Source organism: Kwoniella europaea, chromosome 1 (genome assembly GCF_036810445.1).
Source record: "Kwoniella europaea PYCC6329 chromosome 1, complete sequence".
NCBI lineage: Eukaryota > Fungi > Basidiomycota > Tremellomycetes > Tremellales > Cryptococcaceae > Kwoniella > Kwoniella europaea.
In genome coordinates this window covers 8,726,307-8,743,135 of record NC_089487.1, presented here as the reverse complement: position 1 = coordinate 8,743,135, position 16,829 = coordinate 8,726,307, and the positions used below count along the sequence as shown (strand labels likewise).

Here is a 16,829-nt window from a genome sequence, read left to right as displayed (position 1 = left end):
CTCACCTTTCTCAGTAATGCAGAATATATACATACGCTATAAATCTTTTGAGGATATGAGAAAAGGGAATTATTCGATATCGTATTTCTTCGACTCAAGTGTGAAATAGCAAGAGAGAGAGAGCTAGGTGTCCTCTTCTGGATGGGTGAAGGTGGTGTATGTACAGTAATATAGTGATGGCTTGTACAGAAGCCTTTCAACTCGCATGTTATAAAACGTTCAAACCTGTCTTCATTATTTGATCATGAGAGTCGGATGATGATCCCATGGTGGGACATACAACGCTGAAAGATATCGGATGATACAGTATTTTGAGATCTACATTTGTCTGCTACTAACTCTCCAACATGATCCAAATCTCTCTTTTCTAAGTGCACTGCCACCATCGAACCTCGTTACGTCATATGTGTATATCGTTGATCCATCAATCTCAGCCTGTTGACAAGATCCTTTCTCTAGCGCTGTTTCTATGCTTCTTTTACATGACTACCATCTGCACTGATCACTGAGCACATCATCCGCAGTCATGTAGAGTTCATCCTCAGAGTCTGGACGCTATTGCTGATGATGGAGGACCGTGATGACCGAGGCTGTGTAGCGATGGCACTAGCAGTGCGGTGTCCCTGTCCGTGTTGCTTTTGATCTCCTCGTTTCATTCAATTGTTGATTCCATACCCTATACCCTCTCTCTCGTATATATATATACTCACACTGTGCATTGTCATATCTGGAATCTTTCATTCCTCTTCCCATCTGATAAATCAAAATAAATATCGATATCAAATCTCTTCATCGATAAATAAATACAAAAATATAATCCAAACACAATCGCAAGAACAAGTCAAGATGAAGGCTACTTTCTTTGCTATCCTTCCCTTACTCGCTGCTGTCGTAGCTGCTACTGCCCCCACCGCTGCTCCAAGAGTGAAACGACAAGATGGTGAGCATCATAGATACGACGCCCAGAGCGCCATTTGTTCTGCTTATTCATCCTCTTATCTTTTCTTCTTTCTTCTTTATCCTCAGATTCCCGACGCCCCTACCTCCAAACATCTTCATTCATAAATTCCTGCTGACATTCTTGCCTGGCTGTACTTACAGACGGTGAAACTACCGGTGACGAGGTCGGATCAGCGGTAGACGACGGCCTCGACGGCGCTACCAGTGTCTTCGATGACGCCACCTCAGATATCGACTCGGTATTCGACCAAGCCACTTCAGCCGTCGGCACTGGCGTTTCAGACGTAACTTCTGCATTCGACGAGGCTACCAGCGCTATCGACTCTGTTGCTAGCGAAGCTACCTCCGCAGTAGCCAACGGTATTCCAACCTCGGAGATCGAAAGTCTCGCTACATCTGCTTCGGGTGCGGTGGCTTCGAGGATCTCTAGTGCAACCGCTGCTATTGGAAGGTGAGTTTTGTGTTCTATCCTATCCTTATCCATCACACCATGACCAGAAATCTCAGCTAGGTCGTTTCCACTTCACTCACTACCACTACTTTTAAGTCGAAGTGAAGTAAAGGTAACATGCTAATTGTTTACTTTGTGTGATCACTTAAATAGCGCTACTTCATCCATCGCTGGAGCTACCCAATCCGCCGCCGCCTCTGCCTCTAAAGAAGCCAGTTCAGCCGCCTCTGCAGCTTCGTCCGCTGCTGCCTCTGCTACCGGAAGTGATAGTGCAGGATACGCCCTTGGTGTAGATAATAAACTTATCGCTTTAGGTCTCGGTGCTGTAGTAGCTGCTGCTGGTCTTGAGATCTGAATCTCGTTCGAACTTTCTGAAACCTCAAGGATCATCTTTTTGTTTCCTTTATAGAAAGTTTGATAGTGATCTTCCCTCTATCACCCTGTAAAATAGACCATCGCCGTGTATATCAAACAACAAAACAAACTAGGAACGGGAGTGGAAGAGACATCTCTGCCGTCAACGGACTTTCATTCATTTAATATCGTATATAACGTTGAAGGTCGTGAAGATGAGCTGTCCAGCACCGAGAACGATATTGAATCAGATTGACATCTTCCAGAGATCTATTATCGGATTTTCCTGGACTGTATTCGCCTGCTGTCTTGTCTGAGTGTGATGCAAAGCAGTGCTGCATGAGGTCTCTAGATTTAAGTTTGACTGGATCAAGTATTCATAGCGCCGTTGTGTCTGGTGGACATAGAAAGGCGGAACTCATGTGATAGGTCATGAATGAGACTTGGGTGTAAAGCCAACCGTCGCGAAGTGAAGAGAGAGAGGAGAAAAGATTCTGAATGCTCCTCGTGGATCTTGCGGTGACTCACCATGTGGGGTGATGAACAGATGTGTCAGAATGACGTATCGATACTGTACGTCAAACGCGTCACATCACACTGTTCTAGAGTGGAGTCCCACTGCATTGCACATTGGTTCGGTGTGATCATTGAATCCTATCTGCATGGTGATTTTTGGATTCTTGGCATTTCAGTGCAGTAACCACGATCCAGAGATCGACATTAAATATATTCGCACTGAATTTCCATTCCCATCGTTATTTACACCTTCATCCCCTCCCAAGTCATATCAAATCATCTCGCAAAAACCCAAAATGAAATTCACCACTACCGCTCTTTTAACCCTCTTGCCTGCCATTTTGGCTGAACCCGCTCCAGCGTCTCCAAACTTCCAGATTGGAAAAGCCGGTGCAGAACGAAACGTTGGCATTGGAGCCAGACAAGGTGAGTCAGCTCTTTGGCCAACAGGTGTATCAAGTGACTAACAATTGGTCCATCAATAACCCCACTGGTGGTGGGGGATCAGTCGGCAGCGTTATAGGTGATGCGACCAGCGCTCTCGGAGCCGGTACCGGAGGATTGGGAAGTGTTATCGGTGACGCTACCAGCGCTGTCGGTGCTGCTACTTCAGCAGCGGGAAGTGTCGTTGGCGATGCTACTAGTGCTGTTGGGGCTGGTACCTCGGCAGCAGGAAGTGTAGCTGGACAAGCCACTTCGGGGGCTGCATCGGTCGCTGGAGCAGGAACTTCTGCCGCTGCGGGGGCTACCAGTGCTGCTGGATCTGCTGCCGGTGGTGCGACTTCCGCCGCTGGTTCTGCAGCTGGTGGAGCTACCTCTGCTGCTGGATCTGCTACTTCTGCCGCTGCGTAAGTTCGCCATCCCCCCAATCATATTCGATTCATCGAAGAAGGTCAATCTCTGATATATGTATGATGTGGCTGTAGATCCGGCTCAGGCTCGTCAGCTGGCCAACTGGTCTACTCCCCTGGAATGTGGTCCGCCTTCCTTGGTGGTGCAGCTGCCATTGGAGTAGCTAGAGTTTTAGCTTAAACAAGATAGGGGTGGTACCTATAATCCATTATTTGTATTGTTTAGTTTAGAAGTCGTAAGAAGTAAACACAAATATAAACGGCAGTGAAAATGAGCATGTATCCTATAGTTCGGACTTTGCTTGAGCAGAGCTTGACCCCTACCTGAGGTCAGAAAGGTTATTCTCTTCCTCACATCTTGCGAGATCTCCCTGACTACTTGTGTTGAGCACATCGTTGTTACTGCTCGTTCTACAGTACATCTTGATAGGCCTAGACATTTGACTGAACTCTGGCTAATCGCAGAGGAACTCATGCGGGATGCCACTGGGAAGGGGGATAGATTGGAGGATGAATTGATCCCGTTGATGAGATGGATTAACGTAACATCTCAATTACCGGGTCATGTCCACCTGCTAAGGATAACATCCACACCAAATATACCGTACACCATATAATATACACCATATATCCCAGACTAATCCCTACTATATCTTCTACTGTCCAATCCTAGCTCACGGTTTACCTGAAAAAAAGAGAAATCAAGTACCTGCCTTGCACCTCCCCTCCTCCCTTTTCCTCTCTGGTCGAACGACATGTTCAAGCTATTCAAGGATCTAACCCGAGCACCAGAATCACTCACCCCACCTCCTTCCACGCCTGCCGCCTCCTCTACTCCCGTACCGTACGCTACTAGATCCAGGTCAAACACCAGGGCACGAAGCAAATCGCCCGCTCCGGCGGGATTGGGTAGATCGAAATCCCCTGCTCCTCCCGGAGTACCATCTGCCCATGGGCATGATGGAGCGGGCGATAGTGGATGGTCGATAGGGACAGAGCTGGCAGTAAAAGATGAGGAGAGCGAAGATGAAGATGAGACTGATCAAGATGCGATCAAAGTTGTTGAATATCTTAGGGAGATAAGGGGTTTGGAAGATGGGTCGGATGTCATGCGATACGTCGAAGTAAGTCCGTTCATCCTTCCCTGCAAATGACAATTCGTTTGAATCCTCAATGGGAAGGATGGGTCTATCAGCTGATAAGCTGCTATGTACAGACTTTCTCCCAACTCCTATCGATACCTTGTCATTTTATCTCCCGAAGAGCTTTCCGTCGTCATACTGGATTCCGAACATTGCTCCTCTCCCTCAGCGAAGGTCTAGCCTGGACTTCTAAGGAAGACTCGAAAGCTACATTGAACGAGGAAGAATGGCAAGTACGTGAAATACAGCGGATGGAGGGTGTCAGATTAGCTCTCGAGGTGCTGGCTTGGTCATTGGGGGATAGACAAGGTGAACTACATTTCGAGGTAAGCATGGTATTTCCCTTTCATAATACTGTAACACGAACCAAGCTGACTATCTAAACTCAGAAACTCGGCGGATATATGTTACTGTTACCCAGTCTTTCCAAACTCTCACCTCCCTCTGAATCTCCAAATTCACAGATAATAGCAGTTCTTCTCGCTCATATCTGCAATAACAACTATTCGATCCTATCTCTCTTCCAGTCACCTCCGACCACCTCAACTTCCACTTCAGATCAATCTATCTCATCCATCATCTCACAGCGTCTGGGCGACCTGAATATCCGTCCGTCGACGAGTGGAGCGTTGAAATTACTTTGGGCATACATTCGAAGGGAGGATGAGAAAGGTAAAGGTAAACGGCGTCAGTCCGATATGGAAAGTTCTTTCGAAGGCGAAGAAGGCAGAGAACAACAGCGTCTGATCGAAATTACATTTCAAGTTATACTTGTTGCAGCTTCAGCATCAACTCTCAACTTGTTTGCCATTGTTACGCAATTACCTCAATTATCTGAATTTTTGGTCGTACGATTATATGGTATACCTGAAAAGAGAACATATGAAGTCACCTTCCCAGCTAGAGACGATTGGGTACAAGCAGATTCTTCCCCTGTAGCGGAACAAATAGAAGAATGGAAACCTCCTTTGGACAGCCTGCGGAAAATCTATTTAGCCTTGTTTAGGAGATTGTTAGAAGCTGGTGTTACCCAGACGTTAGTTTGGAGATTATTTGGATTGGTCAAAACAACTTCACCTGTCGTCGTCGAACAAGAAGATCCAGAAAATAGTGGAAGTGGTAATGGCAATCAAGTGAATATAGCTTCCCCTTCAGATATCTCTTCTCCTACAGGGGTAGTCACTTCCCCCGAACCTATACTAGATACACCGAAGATAAAACACAAAAGAAAACCAGACCTGCATATCGATGTCGATAGACTACCACCTGATGAAGAGAGTTTGCATTTGGAAGTTTTAGATCTACTGAGACATGCGATGAAAGCTCGCTGGCCTGATGTGTTTGTGTTCAAAGGTGGAAATGGAGATACTCTTGGGGGGTTGCAGTTGAAAGAGACTGGTAGAACTTGGATGGGAGGACAGAAAGGGTTCAACTTTTCTGTAAGTTCCGTTCCAGTCTTTTCTAAAACTTTCACTCGCCGGGTTCAGCTGACGTCAACTCATCCTGATCATTCTTGTAGTGTTGGCTGCATATAACCAAACTGAATCAGCCCCTAACGCTATTCCACATGTCACAGAAGGGTTCCAAACAACCTTTATTCCAGATACGCATACTTGAAAGCTCCCAGATAGGAATAACGACCTCTGTACATTCACATGAAACATCTTCTTCTCAATCATCCACTCCCCTCTCCGAGACTGCTCCACCTTCACCAAGTGACGGAGAGATGATCTGCGGAGCGAATGACGCCTTGATACCGCATTTCCAATGGGTTCATTTCTCCGTGGGGTGTAGGAAACCGAAAGGAGCGGATTTAGGTGAGATCAGGATATTCGTCAATGGTCTAAGAGTGGGAGCTATGAGAATGCCCTTCCCCGTACCTTCTGCCGTCACTTCAACGCAGCCTCCCCAGCTAGGTGTGAGAAGTGAGATACCGAGGGATGCTATTCGGATAGCGATTGGGAGAGAATATAGACCTGAGGAAGAGGAAGTGAAACCTCGAAAATCAGGTTCAGTGGGTCGAGAGGAGGAAAATGAATGGATGCTTGGTCGGACTCTTTTATTGGAGGAGGCTGTCCCTGAAGATCTAGTAAGGCTGATGCATCATCTTGTGAGTACTTGTCCTGGGGTCTCGGATAGGACGAAAAGATGACTGAGAATGGATGATATTAGGGTCCGAGGTACACCGGTAATTTACAAGAACCACTTGGAAAATTTTTGACGTGTAAGTGGGATTTTCTCTCCCATGATTTGTTATCAACATGGTGGCTAATGTATGAATACAGATGAAGGAGCAACTTCGATCAATATTTACCTCAGCAACTTGGCCAGAGTAGGAAACGATAAGAAGATATTCACCCATTCATCCAATTCCATCCTTGTTCGAGCTATACGGAGTGGACCAGCTATACCAGAAGATATAATTATCCTTTCGCTCGCTGCGAGGGATTACGATCCTACCCTTGGAGCATGTATCAATGCTGCTATTCCACATCCACTGCGTGCCAAACAGGTTCGTCATGGTACCGCTCGATTGGTTGGGAATATCAGTCCGTTTTCAGCTACGAGTTTGGACGAAAGTACCACTGCGGTCGGTGGGGGATTAGTACTTCTGAAATTAGTTGATCTCAGTCGTACTAAAGAGGAATTGATCACCACTTTGGGAATGTTCAGGGATATGATTAAAGATAGTTGGTCAGCTAGTGAGGAGATGGAACGAATACGTGAGCTTTTGACCACAACTGTCATTTTGAATATCAGCCGTGGGTGATGCTGATTCTGATGTATGGCTGCGGTAGATGGGTTTGACCTTCTTGCGGCTATCCTCAGACCCAAGATGTCGCAGTTATTCGATGAGCAATGTGCCAAGATCCTGCTTTCGATGTTGGGTATCAATATGGATAAACCTGCGTAAGTGCATCAGAAAACCCGTTGGGTAGATCTCGACATATCAAGCTGACTTAGCCTCGCTCATAGCACGGCAACAGTACATAATTCCGTAGCTTACAGAGCACTCGGGCTGGAGTTCGAGCTTTGGTCTTATGCCTCAGATGACGTGGTTCGATTCTACTTGAAACATTTCGAATACCTCTTATCAACTTCGAAACATAAGAGATTCAACGTATTGAGAACTTTCCAGAAATCTGCCGTGGTGAAGAAGATGTTATACGCACTCAGGTCTGGTCTATTCGATTTAGAGGTTGTACCTGATGTGGTTGGTGAGTTAGATCATTGTACACTATCCGATGGAATAATCTAATTGAAGTATTATAGTCGCGTTGAGGCTGGCTCTGGAAGCAAGATGGAGTGGTGAAGATGCTATCAAACCTGTATTTTCATACCTGGTCTCCTCTCTATGTCAGAGTAAGCTAATTACAAGATTATTCCCTAACCCGGTGTTGTATAGCTGACTTGCGAATCCCCAGATAACATGTCTTTCAGTTTGAACCCTACAAATGAACCACCTCCTTATCAAGTACCTGCAGCTCTTATACTCAACATGATCGCTTCTTTGTGCGCCGACAAGGCCCGGTTGAAAAAACTGAACAAGTCCGTTGCCTTGCATCGACTGTTGGTCATTTTTATCTCTTCCAACGCATCATATTACGTTGTCATACCATGTTTGGAAATCTTGGAAAGGTGTACTTCAGCAACATCATCTTCGTCTTCCGATCAATTCCAAAGGGCTTTCGAGAATGAAGGTGGTTTTGCATTACTTGCTACTACACTCGGACCAATATGGAGATCCGATATCCAGACTATGGTAATTAGGATGATGCTCGGTGAAGATCGTAATACAAAATCTCTACAATCACCTCATATGGCTACTTGTGTACTTGCTGCTTTGGACTCGATGCTACAACAAGTTGGAGAATCCGATGATGCGGGATATATACCTTCCTTACAAGGCAGAAGAAGGTCGGTCGCTTCTATTAGGTCAATGAGCTATTTGTCGGCGGTGAATGGTATGTTCCCTTTTCTGCCACTCTTCAGACAGATCAAATGAGACTGATTAATTAATCACATGAACTCACAGATAACCCGACCGGCGGCGATGATAATCGATTAGAGGGTTTGCTCAGAGAGATGACCTCGATATACCGCTCTTCCTCCGGATTCCGCAAACAGTTCACATCGAAGAAGGTCGAAGCTCTCTTACCTAACATAGCAGATTTCGCGGCTGTTTCAGCAGGGTCGACCGGGAAACCAGAAATCATCAGAGGACAGAGAGAAGCTGCAGCTGAGTTGTTGACGGCGCTGGTAGAATCGGCCAAATTACCAGTGACATTGGTCAATCAGGCAAGTGAACGCAATTGATAAAACTGATGCATCACTCGAAATGCTAATCCTACTGCTGTTTGTACCAGATCAAACTCCTTATTGAGCAGCTTTCCACTCAATCACCGTCACCTAAAGCTACAACTTCATCATCATTCATCATGTCTCCTACATCACCTAGAATAGGAGGATCTTCTTCATATTTTGGACAATCCTTTTCTGGTAGATTCGGTTCTTCCCCTGTTAGTACACCTGGTATAGGTGGTGGTCCATCCAGAAGAAGACCGTCGATGGATATGCCTGGATTTACAAAGTCCAGATCAATTATGGAACAACGAGTACCCCTGAAAAGAGTCATCACGGGAGAATCGATACTGGAAGGTGGCAAAGATAAGAATGCCGCTTGGAAGATGATCATTATACAAACCGTGAGTGTTACATGCATAAACAGCTCAAAGTAACAGGACTGAGCTCAATATTGTCACGATTCAATAGGACTCGCAAAGCCATTCTAAGATGACCTTGGAGAGGTAAGGACTTCCCCCAGCTGATTGTAGGAGACTGAATGGGCGCTGATTCTGGTCATATAGGAAGGAACATTGGCAGAAGCTCTCGTCGATCGACTGGCCTAGACAAGCAGCGGCTCTGCGCGCGGAGAATGGACTATGGCCTGAGAAGGAAGACAAAGTTTGTTGGCGTCTGGATGGGAGTGAGGGACCTCTCCGTATGAGGTAAGCTACCCAGTCTGACGGAAGAATGCAGCAATGAAAGCTTATCCCTTCAATAGAGCTCGACTGGAACGAGTAACCAACCTCCCTGAATCTGGAGTATCGCGCACTAGACATAAGCTGAGAGATGCCATTCCATCTGTCGATGAGCTGTCCTCAGCAGTATCGAAAATCAACGTCGCACCATGGGAAGACCCATTTGCCCTGGCTTTAGGAGACTCGGCACCTATAGCAGAAGAAGAACCGCTCTTACTCCCACCTACCACATCCGGAGGGGCCGCTACGCCTTCGGCGGGAAGTGGGACTGGAAATGGGGCAGGCTCGAACCAGTCTCCGAGTGTAGCTTCGGATGATAATGGAGAGATTGAGAGTTACCTGGAAGTGGAAGATGATAAGAATGATAAGATGAGGAGAATTGCTAGGACTCTACAAGCTGGTGATGTTGTAGAGGAAGCTCATGTAAGTGTTATCTTGAACTGAATCACTTAGTAAGTGGTATTCGAACTGATATGTGAATCGACGATGTAGAATATCGTTCGAATAGTCGGGGTCGATGCTTGTCGTAAGTCTTACGCTGCATATGGATTTGCAATTTAGCTGATTGGGTGGTAATTCGTTTTTAGCCGGATTACTAATTCTTGGAAAGAAGAATTTATATTTGGTCGATGGACTTGTGCAAACTGCTGATGGCGAGGTGATTGATGCGAAAGATGCTCAGAAAGATGTCTTATCTATTCCATCGGGAACTCTAGCAGGTTTAGATGCAGGTGATCAACAAAGTCATAGATGGTGAGTCACACAACTTTCCTCAACCTGACGATCTCGGAGCTCATGATGTCCGTGCGTATAGGTCATACAATGAAATTGTGGAAAACAACAAACGAGCCTTCCTTTTCAGAGATGTAGCTTTAGAACTGTATTTCTCGGACAAACGAAACTTCCTAATCGTCTTTCAAGATAAGAAAGAACGTCAGGCTGTCGTCCAGAAGATCGGGTCTAAGAATGATCATAGAGATGCGATCTCTCGGTCGGTCATTGGTAATTTCGTGGTGGACACTGTTGCCAAAGCTATGGATAGATCCGAACAGCAATTGGAAGCTTTGATGAGGAAATGGCAAAATAGGGAAATAAGCAATGTGAGCAGTATTGTATCCTTTGTACATGTCATTACACCGTGAAGCTGATGTGGTCCAAAACTAGTTCGCATATTTGCAATTACTCAATCAATATGCCAACCGAACTCCGAATGGTGAGATCCGCTTTATTGTCTTCCTTAGTATAATTGCTGATCTAAGTTTTTCTCAGATGTCACCCAATACCCCGTTTTCCCTTGGGTTCTGGCAGATTACACGTCAAATATACTTGACTTGCACTCGGATAGCAGTTTTAGAGATTTCAAATGGCCCATGGGAGCTTTGACTCCAGCCAGAAGAGAAGATGCGGTAGAAAGATATAGTGCGACCGAAGGAGTTGGAGAGAAACCTTTGTAAGCTGTTTTGTCATCATCCGTAATTCGTAAGCCAAAGCTCATCTTGTGTACGAATAGCCATTACGGTACTCACTATACTTCCTCGATGATTGTTTGCGGGTTCATGATTCGTCTGTCACCATTCACCGAAATTTTCTTGGCTTTACAGGTAAGCTTTTGAATTCATGATTTTGCAAGTGATGTATTTCAGCTAACTGTCAACGTCAACCAGGGTGGTAATTTCGATCTGGCCGATCGTCTATTCTCGAGTATACCACGAGCCTGGGAATCTGCTTCGGCAGATAATAGAGGAGATGTAAGGGAGCTCATCCCAGAGTTTTATTATACTCCGGCGTTCTTAAGGAATCTGGTAAGCTTAACTCGCACCTAATGTCTTAATAAACCGATCCAAAGCTTACATTCTGCTGGGCACAGAATCACCACGACTTTGGTAGGAAACAAACTTCCGGGGACCAAGTGGACGACGTCATACTGCCGCCATGGGCATTGGGCGATCCCATGTTGTTCATACACAAACACCGAGAAGCGTTGGAGTCCGACTACGTCTCACGATACCTCTCTTACTGGATAGACTTGACGTTTGGGTACAAGCAACGTGATCCATCCGCCTTGAATTGCTTCCACCCTTTATCGTACAGAGGAGCGATCGACTTGGAGAATATAGAGGACGAAGGTGAAAAAGCAGCATCGACCGCTATAATTCATAATTTCGGTCAAACGCCTTTACAGATTTTCAAACAACCTCATCCTCATCGATATGTAGGTGGGAAATCAAGCTTACCGCTCTCGGTTCGATTCGGTGTAGCAGAACATTGGCAATTGCTTTTCAGAAGTATATTACCCATTTCGGAAGCATCAGTTCCGATAGATGATATTGTACCTCCATATGGGGTGGATACCAAACCCAAGTCCACTCAGAAGTTTAGATTGGTAGTTCCTGGACATCCTCATTTATCACTACAGTATGGTTTCACAGATGGTTCGATCAGAATCTATTATCAGGAATCACAGATCAAGGTGAGTAGCTGAATCGAGATGATTATTAAAGTATGACCTAACAAGCCATTGGTTGTTCCAGCTTATTCACTTGGTTGAAGGCATATATGTCGTCGAGGCAATATTCGCTTCCCCCTCTCTACTCATTACTGTATCCGGTCATGGAGTTTTGACTGCTTGGAGACTGAATATAAAATCAGGTGGTTATCGACGTGGAGATGCGACTTTACAAAGAGAAGCTACCCTCAGAGGCCACGTTGGCAAAATCACATGCTTGGCAGCGAACACCTCGTGGAGTCTGCTTGTGAGCGGATCAGAGGTGAGTGGATCGCAATGGCTTTTTGTGGATATATTGCTGAGTATGCTGTGTAGAATGGCAATGCAATGGTATGGGATACGAATAGATTGCGATATACCAGAACGCTACAGACGGGCATGAAAGAGCCTATCAAGTATTGTGCAGTCAACGAAGCCGATGTGAGTGGAAAAGTCTTTGCATGTGTCGTCAGGTCATAAACCGAGACATTAATCGCTAATGTATATTCTGATAGGGTCAAATCGCCCTGGCTTCAGCTCGATACCTCTGTCTGTTCTCACTGAACGGTCATCCGATTGCATCAACGACCATCGAAGAGGGATCTTCCGGAGCATCCGATAAATCCTCTACCTACTCTGAGACAGATGATCGAATAGAATTTACAGGTGGGATATCATTCTTAAATCGAGATTTCCTGAATGGCGGAGTACTTTTCGTCATAGGTGTAGGAGCAAAGGTAGTTCTGTATCGATGTGTTCCAGGTCAAAAAGATCCAATGGCCTCGGATGAAGAGATGGTCAGACCTTGGACTTTGGTCGAACAAGGCAAGATCTCAAGGTCGGATGATCATCTAGGTGGGGAATGCTGTATGGTCAAATTCATGGGGTATGTATACACCATCCATCACACATTGAAATGTACCCATACTGACTGTGGTTTGTTGTTATAGGGAAACGCTGTACGCTGCGTTCGCGCCTTCTGACGAAAAGTCGAAATACAGCTTGTATCAATGGTCATTACCTGATGGACCGGCTAGACATGTTTCGGAGAACGTATCACATCATTGCATGGCACAAGGTTGTGCGAGACATTTCGGTTTGTTGGGTGAGTCACCTTGGCCCGATAATTTCTGAGACGAGGACTGACCATAATTCTGTCTGCAGAGCCCAAGAGACATTGTGGAGGATGTGGAGGAGCGTTCTGCGGGTATGTCCATTTAGTGCATTCTTGCTCGTTGTTTATGGTTGACTGATGGATTGGATTGGATTTAGTACCCACGCATTACATGTCGAAACGTTTACTATGAGATATTGCGATACCTGTCGGATTCAATTATCCATAGCTTCCGCACAAGGTATTCTGAGGTCAGGTAGAGGTGCACTTGCTCCTCCCTCTAGAGCCGTCTCGAGGAGGAATTCCCTGACTGGGGGACATTCGAGAAGACCCTCGGCTGAGATAAAAGCTACGGGTGTGGTAGGTACGAGTCAGCCTGCTTCGAGGAGAGGTTCGGCGGATAAAACCGCTGGAACAGGGAATGTATAAGGATTTTTGCTGTTATCGCGTAGGATGTTGTGTTTGTGTTTGCTATGAGAAAGGAAAAAAAGTTGTACTATTTTGCTTGTTTATGGATATTGTGTGCGCAAAGGCAGAATTAATGCATTACTTAACATATTTGTGCACTACAACTACTACTACAGTCACATCTCCCGATTGACCGTAATGATGGATTCCTCCACTCCAGACCTTACATTATGAATTGTTTATGGTGAGTAGCTAGATCTATCGAAGTGGTGGGTTTAGGTATCAGACGGAAAGTCTGTTTACCAGCTTTGGTCAATTCCCACTCTTGATCAATTACATCTGATGACTGTGATGTGGATGAAGAGAGTTCAGTGAATTTCTATAGGAAGTCGCATCCAATATCAGATTAGCTAAGATAGCTTGATCGTCACTCGAAAATCCAGGTAAACATACATTCTGCTTCGAATTTAGTAACTGGTATAATGTAGTTTGTAAAATCGTATCTTGACTTGTACTCGTATTGTCATTATCGTTCTGGATTGGATGCTGATGTTGTTGCTGAGAATGTACCATACTTCTTAAACTGGGTAAGAGTAATGATGATTGATCGGTGAACCAGAAACGTCGTATAGTAGGTTGGATCTACCACCAGACCACCATCGATGTTCCCTTCATTAGACATCATACTGAAGATCGCTAGATGTTTAGCTATTTGCGTTTCACTCACCTTCAACTCGATGGCTCGAGCGACGAATCCTGCGAATATCGCTTGACAGCCTGATATCCATCTATCGTGAGGGCTGGTCTCACTGAGTAAAGGGGTGAAGGTCATATCTGTAGTCTAGTCGTTGGTAAAACGAATTGTTTCATGTATAATGGTAAATTGATTTATTTGTCAGTAGAAGAAATCAAATATACACTTCATGTATACTCATTCATGTGGACCGTCAGACAACTTTGACTGCACTTTGACTGGTGAGTGAGGCTCAGATCGAGATCGACATATACAGATGAAGGAGTTAGTCAACAAAGGATTCGATGAAAGGAGAAAGAGTAGGTATCAAACGTCATATTTATATTTTCAGTCAACTTCTTTTCCCATGCTGATTTTCTACCACCGAGTACATTATTTGCTGAACTCACCTGAGCTCAGCTCAACGCGATCAGGATTGCACATGAAACTCACATCCATATTGACCTCGAGCCAAACAAAATACGTTACTACAATATACCATCTTCCCATCCCCACGCCCTTACTATTGATAATAAATTGCTTCGCATGTACCTCATCTCTTGATGTCATTTCATTTCGTTCTCCGATTAGATCAAGGAGCAGTAGCGTCGAATACAGTTTTGTTGCCTGAACCCGGAACAGCTGCGGGTGCGGTGGGAGGGACAGCGGAAGTTGGGGGGACGCCAGATGAGGCAGCTGGGGGAGCAGTCGGATAACCCGTCGAAGGACTAGGTACAGGGAGTGGTTCGCCTCCTTGACCTGGGACGTAGGCCTCGGCAGGAAGTCCAGATTCGTCGAGACCCTCTGCGGCTACGGCGGATAAGGGAGTCAGCTTAGATGACGTGGAATAAATCGAGCGCTTTAGTAGATTGTAGTTACCTTCAATGATATCGTACATCTCGCCAGCAATTTCAGGCGCAGGTACTCTTCCACTGCATTCCTATGTCAGCTTGAGCGCTCGGATCAGCATAGATACAGCTGACTCACGTCAAGATATCTGTCGACGAAATGGTACTTCCGTAGAAATCCCTATTTGCGTCTTTCCTTTCTACTAGGATTGTTCCGTCTAACGTCAATCCTGCGAAGAGTCCTATGATTATACAGTAAAGTCAGCTTTGCGAGTCCTACATCCACGAAGAAGGTTGCAGTGTCCTATATATGACTCACCCTTGGATCTACTATAGCTGAACATGGGAGCTGGATTAGCCAAGGAAGCCGATACTTGACCTCCAGTACCGATAGGTCCAGCAGCAGCCGATATGCCACCTGAAAACCGATTCTCGTTAGCCTTGCCTTCTTCTCATCTCATGAGACGAGGAAGAAAGGGGAGACCCACCTCCTACAGTAACATTACCACCTCTTGAGAACGCTTTGACGGCTTCATCGGAATTTAGCACAATGACCACTTCTGTCATATCTGTGTGATATTCAGTCATCATAAATTAGCAAAACGCCCACTCTCAAATAAGTCAGCTGCTCAGGTGGATTGGAAAGGGTCGGGGGTTGAAAGATATGAAAGGGCATCTTGACTCACCTGCACCAATCTGCAATCCCCATCCCACACCTGCCGTGGCGATACAACTCGGTGCACTCCAACTTCCATCAGGTAGCCGGGCGATGACTAAACCTGATCCTGCTTTACCTGAGAATACGAACCCCGCTTTGAGGATGGTGAATACCGCGAGACCTAACAGGTGACCAGAACATTATCAGTATGACCAGGATGATATTGGTCAGACTACATGTGCTAGCGACTTACCTTTGGCTTTCTGTAGGACTGCTTTCGGTATTGAGTTCAGAGCTGTTTGAGGAGCTGTAGGGTCGGCTGTATCCCAATTCAACCAATATCATCATCATCAGAATACAATTCCTCATACACCAAGACATTGAATATGGTGTGGTGTTGCATGACTTACCGAGGAAACTCTTAAGTATTTTGGCAGCTTTCTGCGATTCACCAGGAAGAGAGAAAGATTGCATCAAGTTTGAACCACCTGATACCGCTCTCGTTTGTCCGTCCTATACACAAACCAGATCATGAGCGTTAGCCAGATACAAATGGAAATGATGCCATCAGTTGTAGGTGTTCATAAACAGATCTATCTGTCTTATCTTTGTATTTGAAGTGTTTGGGATTAAGCAGAGTGGAGTACAGGTACATACCTTGAGAGCGGCTTGCGCTTTCCCTAGGAATCCACTGAATTTGCCTTGCATCGTGCTTGGATCAAAGTCGGTATGCTACAGGTGAGGGTGGATGATGAGGGAAGATGGATGAATGTGCAGTATAGATGATGAGAGATGTACAATGCGAAATGATAAGAGATGATCATAAAGTTGAACAACAATTGTTATATCTTACATCACCCTTGTCGGCTAACAACGTCATCACTACCATACCATACCATTTTCCTTTCTCACGCTTTCACGTCTGTTCAATTCATCATGCACGCTCAGTCATTCTTGCTTCATGCTATCATGCAACCGCACAACCAAGCTAATCCGATCAAATCTGCATTTCGAAATGTTTTTTTATATAGATAGATATATGGCTATGCGAGAGAAAAGAAGAGAAAAAAAACTACTGACGACAGATAACGAGAACACAAGTTCAAGATACATATCAGGATAGATATATATGTCGAAATTAAGGAATAAACAGATATTAACGAGTATACGGATATAGCTCGGAATATACGGGGGGAAGGAGGTAGGTTTAAGATAAAATGCGAGGATTGAGGATGTAGGAGAAGATGCAATTTATATTAATGTATAA

The 16,829-nt window shown here is 45.2% G+C and overlaps 5 protein-coding genes across 5 annotated transcripts; 3 read left to right on the top strand and 2 right to left on the bottom strand.

Moving 5' to 3' along the window:
• Nucleotides 1–846: 846 nt before the first annotated feature.
• On the top strand, nucleotides 847–1,766 carry V865_003326 (uncharacterized protein; the record flags this gene model as incomplete). The annotated part of the gene is made up of 3 exons (XM_066227123.1): nucleotides 847–940; nucleotides 1,102–1,411; nucleotides 1,565–1,766. The coding sequence occupies 3 exons, from the start codon at nucleotides 847–849 to the stop codon at nucleotides 1,764–1,766; spliced, it is 606 nt and encodes a 201-aa protein (XP_066083220.1).
• Nucleotides 1,767–2,577: 811 nt separating this feature from the next.
• V865_003325 (uncharacterized protein) lies at nucleotides 2,578–3,313 on the top strand (the record flags this gene model as incomplete). Its single annotated transcript, XM_066227122.1, has 3 exons — nucleotides 2,578–2,707; nucleotides 2,790–3,129; nucleotides 3,208–3,313. 3 exons carry the CDS (start codon nucleotides 2,578–2,580, stop codon nucleotides 3,311–3,313), a joined length of 576 nt encoding a protein of 191 aa, XP_066083219.1.
• A 2,370-nt stretch (nucleotides 3,314–5,683) lies between these two features.
• V865_003324 (uncharacterized protein) lies at nucleotides 5,684–13,344 on the top strand (the record flags this gene model as incomplete). Its single annotated transcript, XM_066227121.1, has 27 exons — nucleotides 5,684–5,713; nucleotides 5,794–6,384; nucleotides 6,447–6,498; nucleotides 6,560–6,997; nucleotides 7,073–7,184; nucleotides 7,251–7,492; nucleotides 7,548–7,637; nucleotides 7,700–8,239; nucleotides 8,311–8,573; nucleotides 8,642–8,980; nucleotides 9,048–9,082; nucleotides 9,143–9,283; nucleotides 9,340–9,739; nucleotides 9,809–9,842; nucleotides 9,904–10,069; nucleotides 10,131–10,416; nucleotides 10,481–10,529; nucleotides 10,586–10,766; nucleotides 10,827–10,917; nucleotides 10,981–11,118; nucleotides 11,184–11,786; nucleotides 11,848–12,084; nucleotides 12,138–12,242; nucleotides 12,317–12,687; nucleotides 12,752–12,906; nucleotides 12,966–13,008; nucleotides 13,074–13,344. The coding sequence occupies 27 exons, from the start codon at nucleotides 5,684–5,686 to the stop codon at nucleotides 13,342–13,344; spliced, it is 6,003 nt and encodes a 2,000-aa protein (XP_066083218.1).
• Nucleotides 13,345–13,546: 202 nt separating this feature from the next.
• On the bottom strand, nucleotides 13,547–14,155 carry V865_003323 (uncharacterized protein; the record flags this gene model as incomplete). The annotated part of the gene is made up of 3 exons (XM_066227120.1): nucleotides 13,547–13,702; nucleotides 13,777–13,965; nucleotides 14,051–14,155. 3 exons carry the CDS (start codon nucleotides 14,153–14,155, stop codon nucleotides 13,547–13,549), a joined length of 450 nt encoding a protein of 149 aa, XP_066083217.1.
• Nucleotides 14,156–14,648: 493 nt separating this feature from the next.
• V865_003322 (uncharacterized protein) lies at nucleotides 14,649–16,270 on the bottom strand (the record flags this gene model as incomplete). The annotated part of the gene is made up of 9 exons (XM_066227119.1): nucleotides 14,649–14,866; nucleotides 14,936–14,988; nucleotides 15,044–15,146; nucleotides 15,224–15,322; nucleotides 15,393–15,473; nucleotides 15,591–15,743; nucleotides 15,816–15,881; nucleotides 15,973–16,075; nucleotides 16,220–16,270. The coding sequence occupies 9 exons, from the start codon at nucleotides 16,268–16,270 to the stop codon at nucleotides 14,649–14,651; spliced, it is 927 nt and encodes a 308-aa protein (XP_066083216.1).
• Nucleotides 16,271–16,829: the final 559 nt, after the last annotated feature.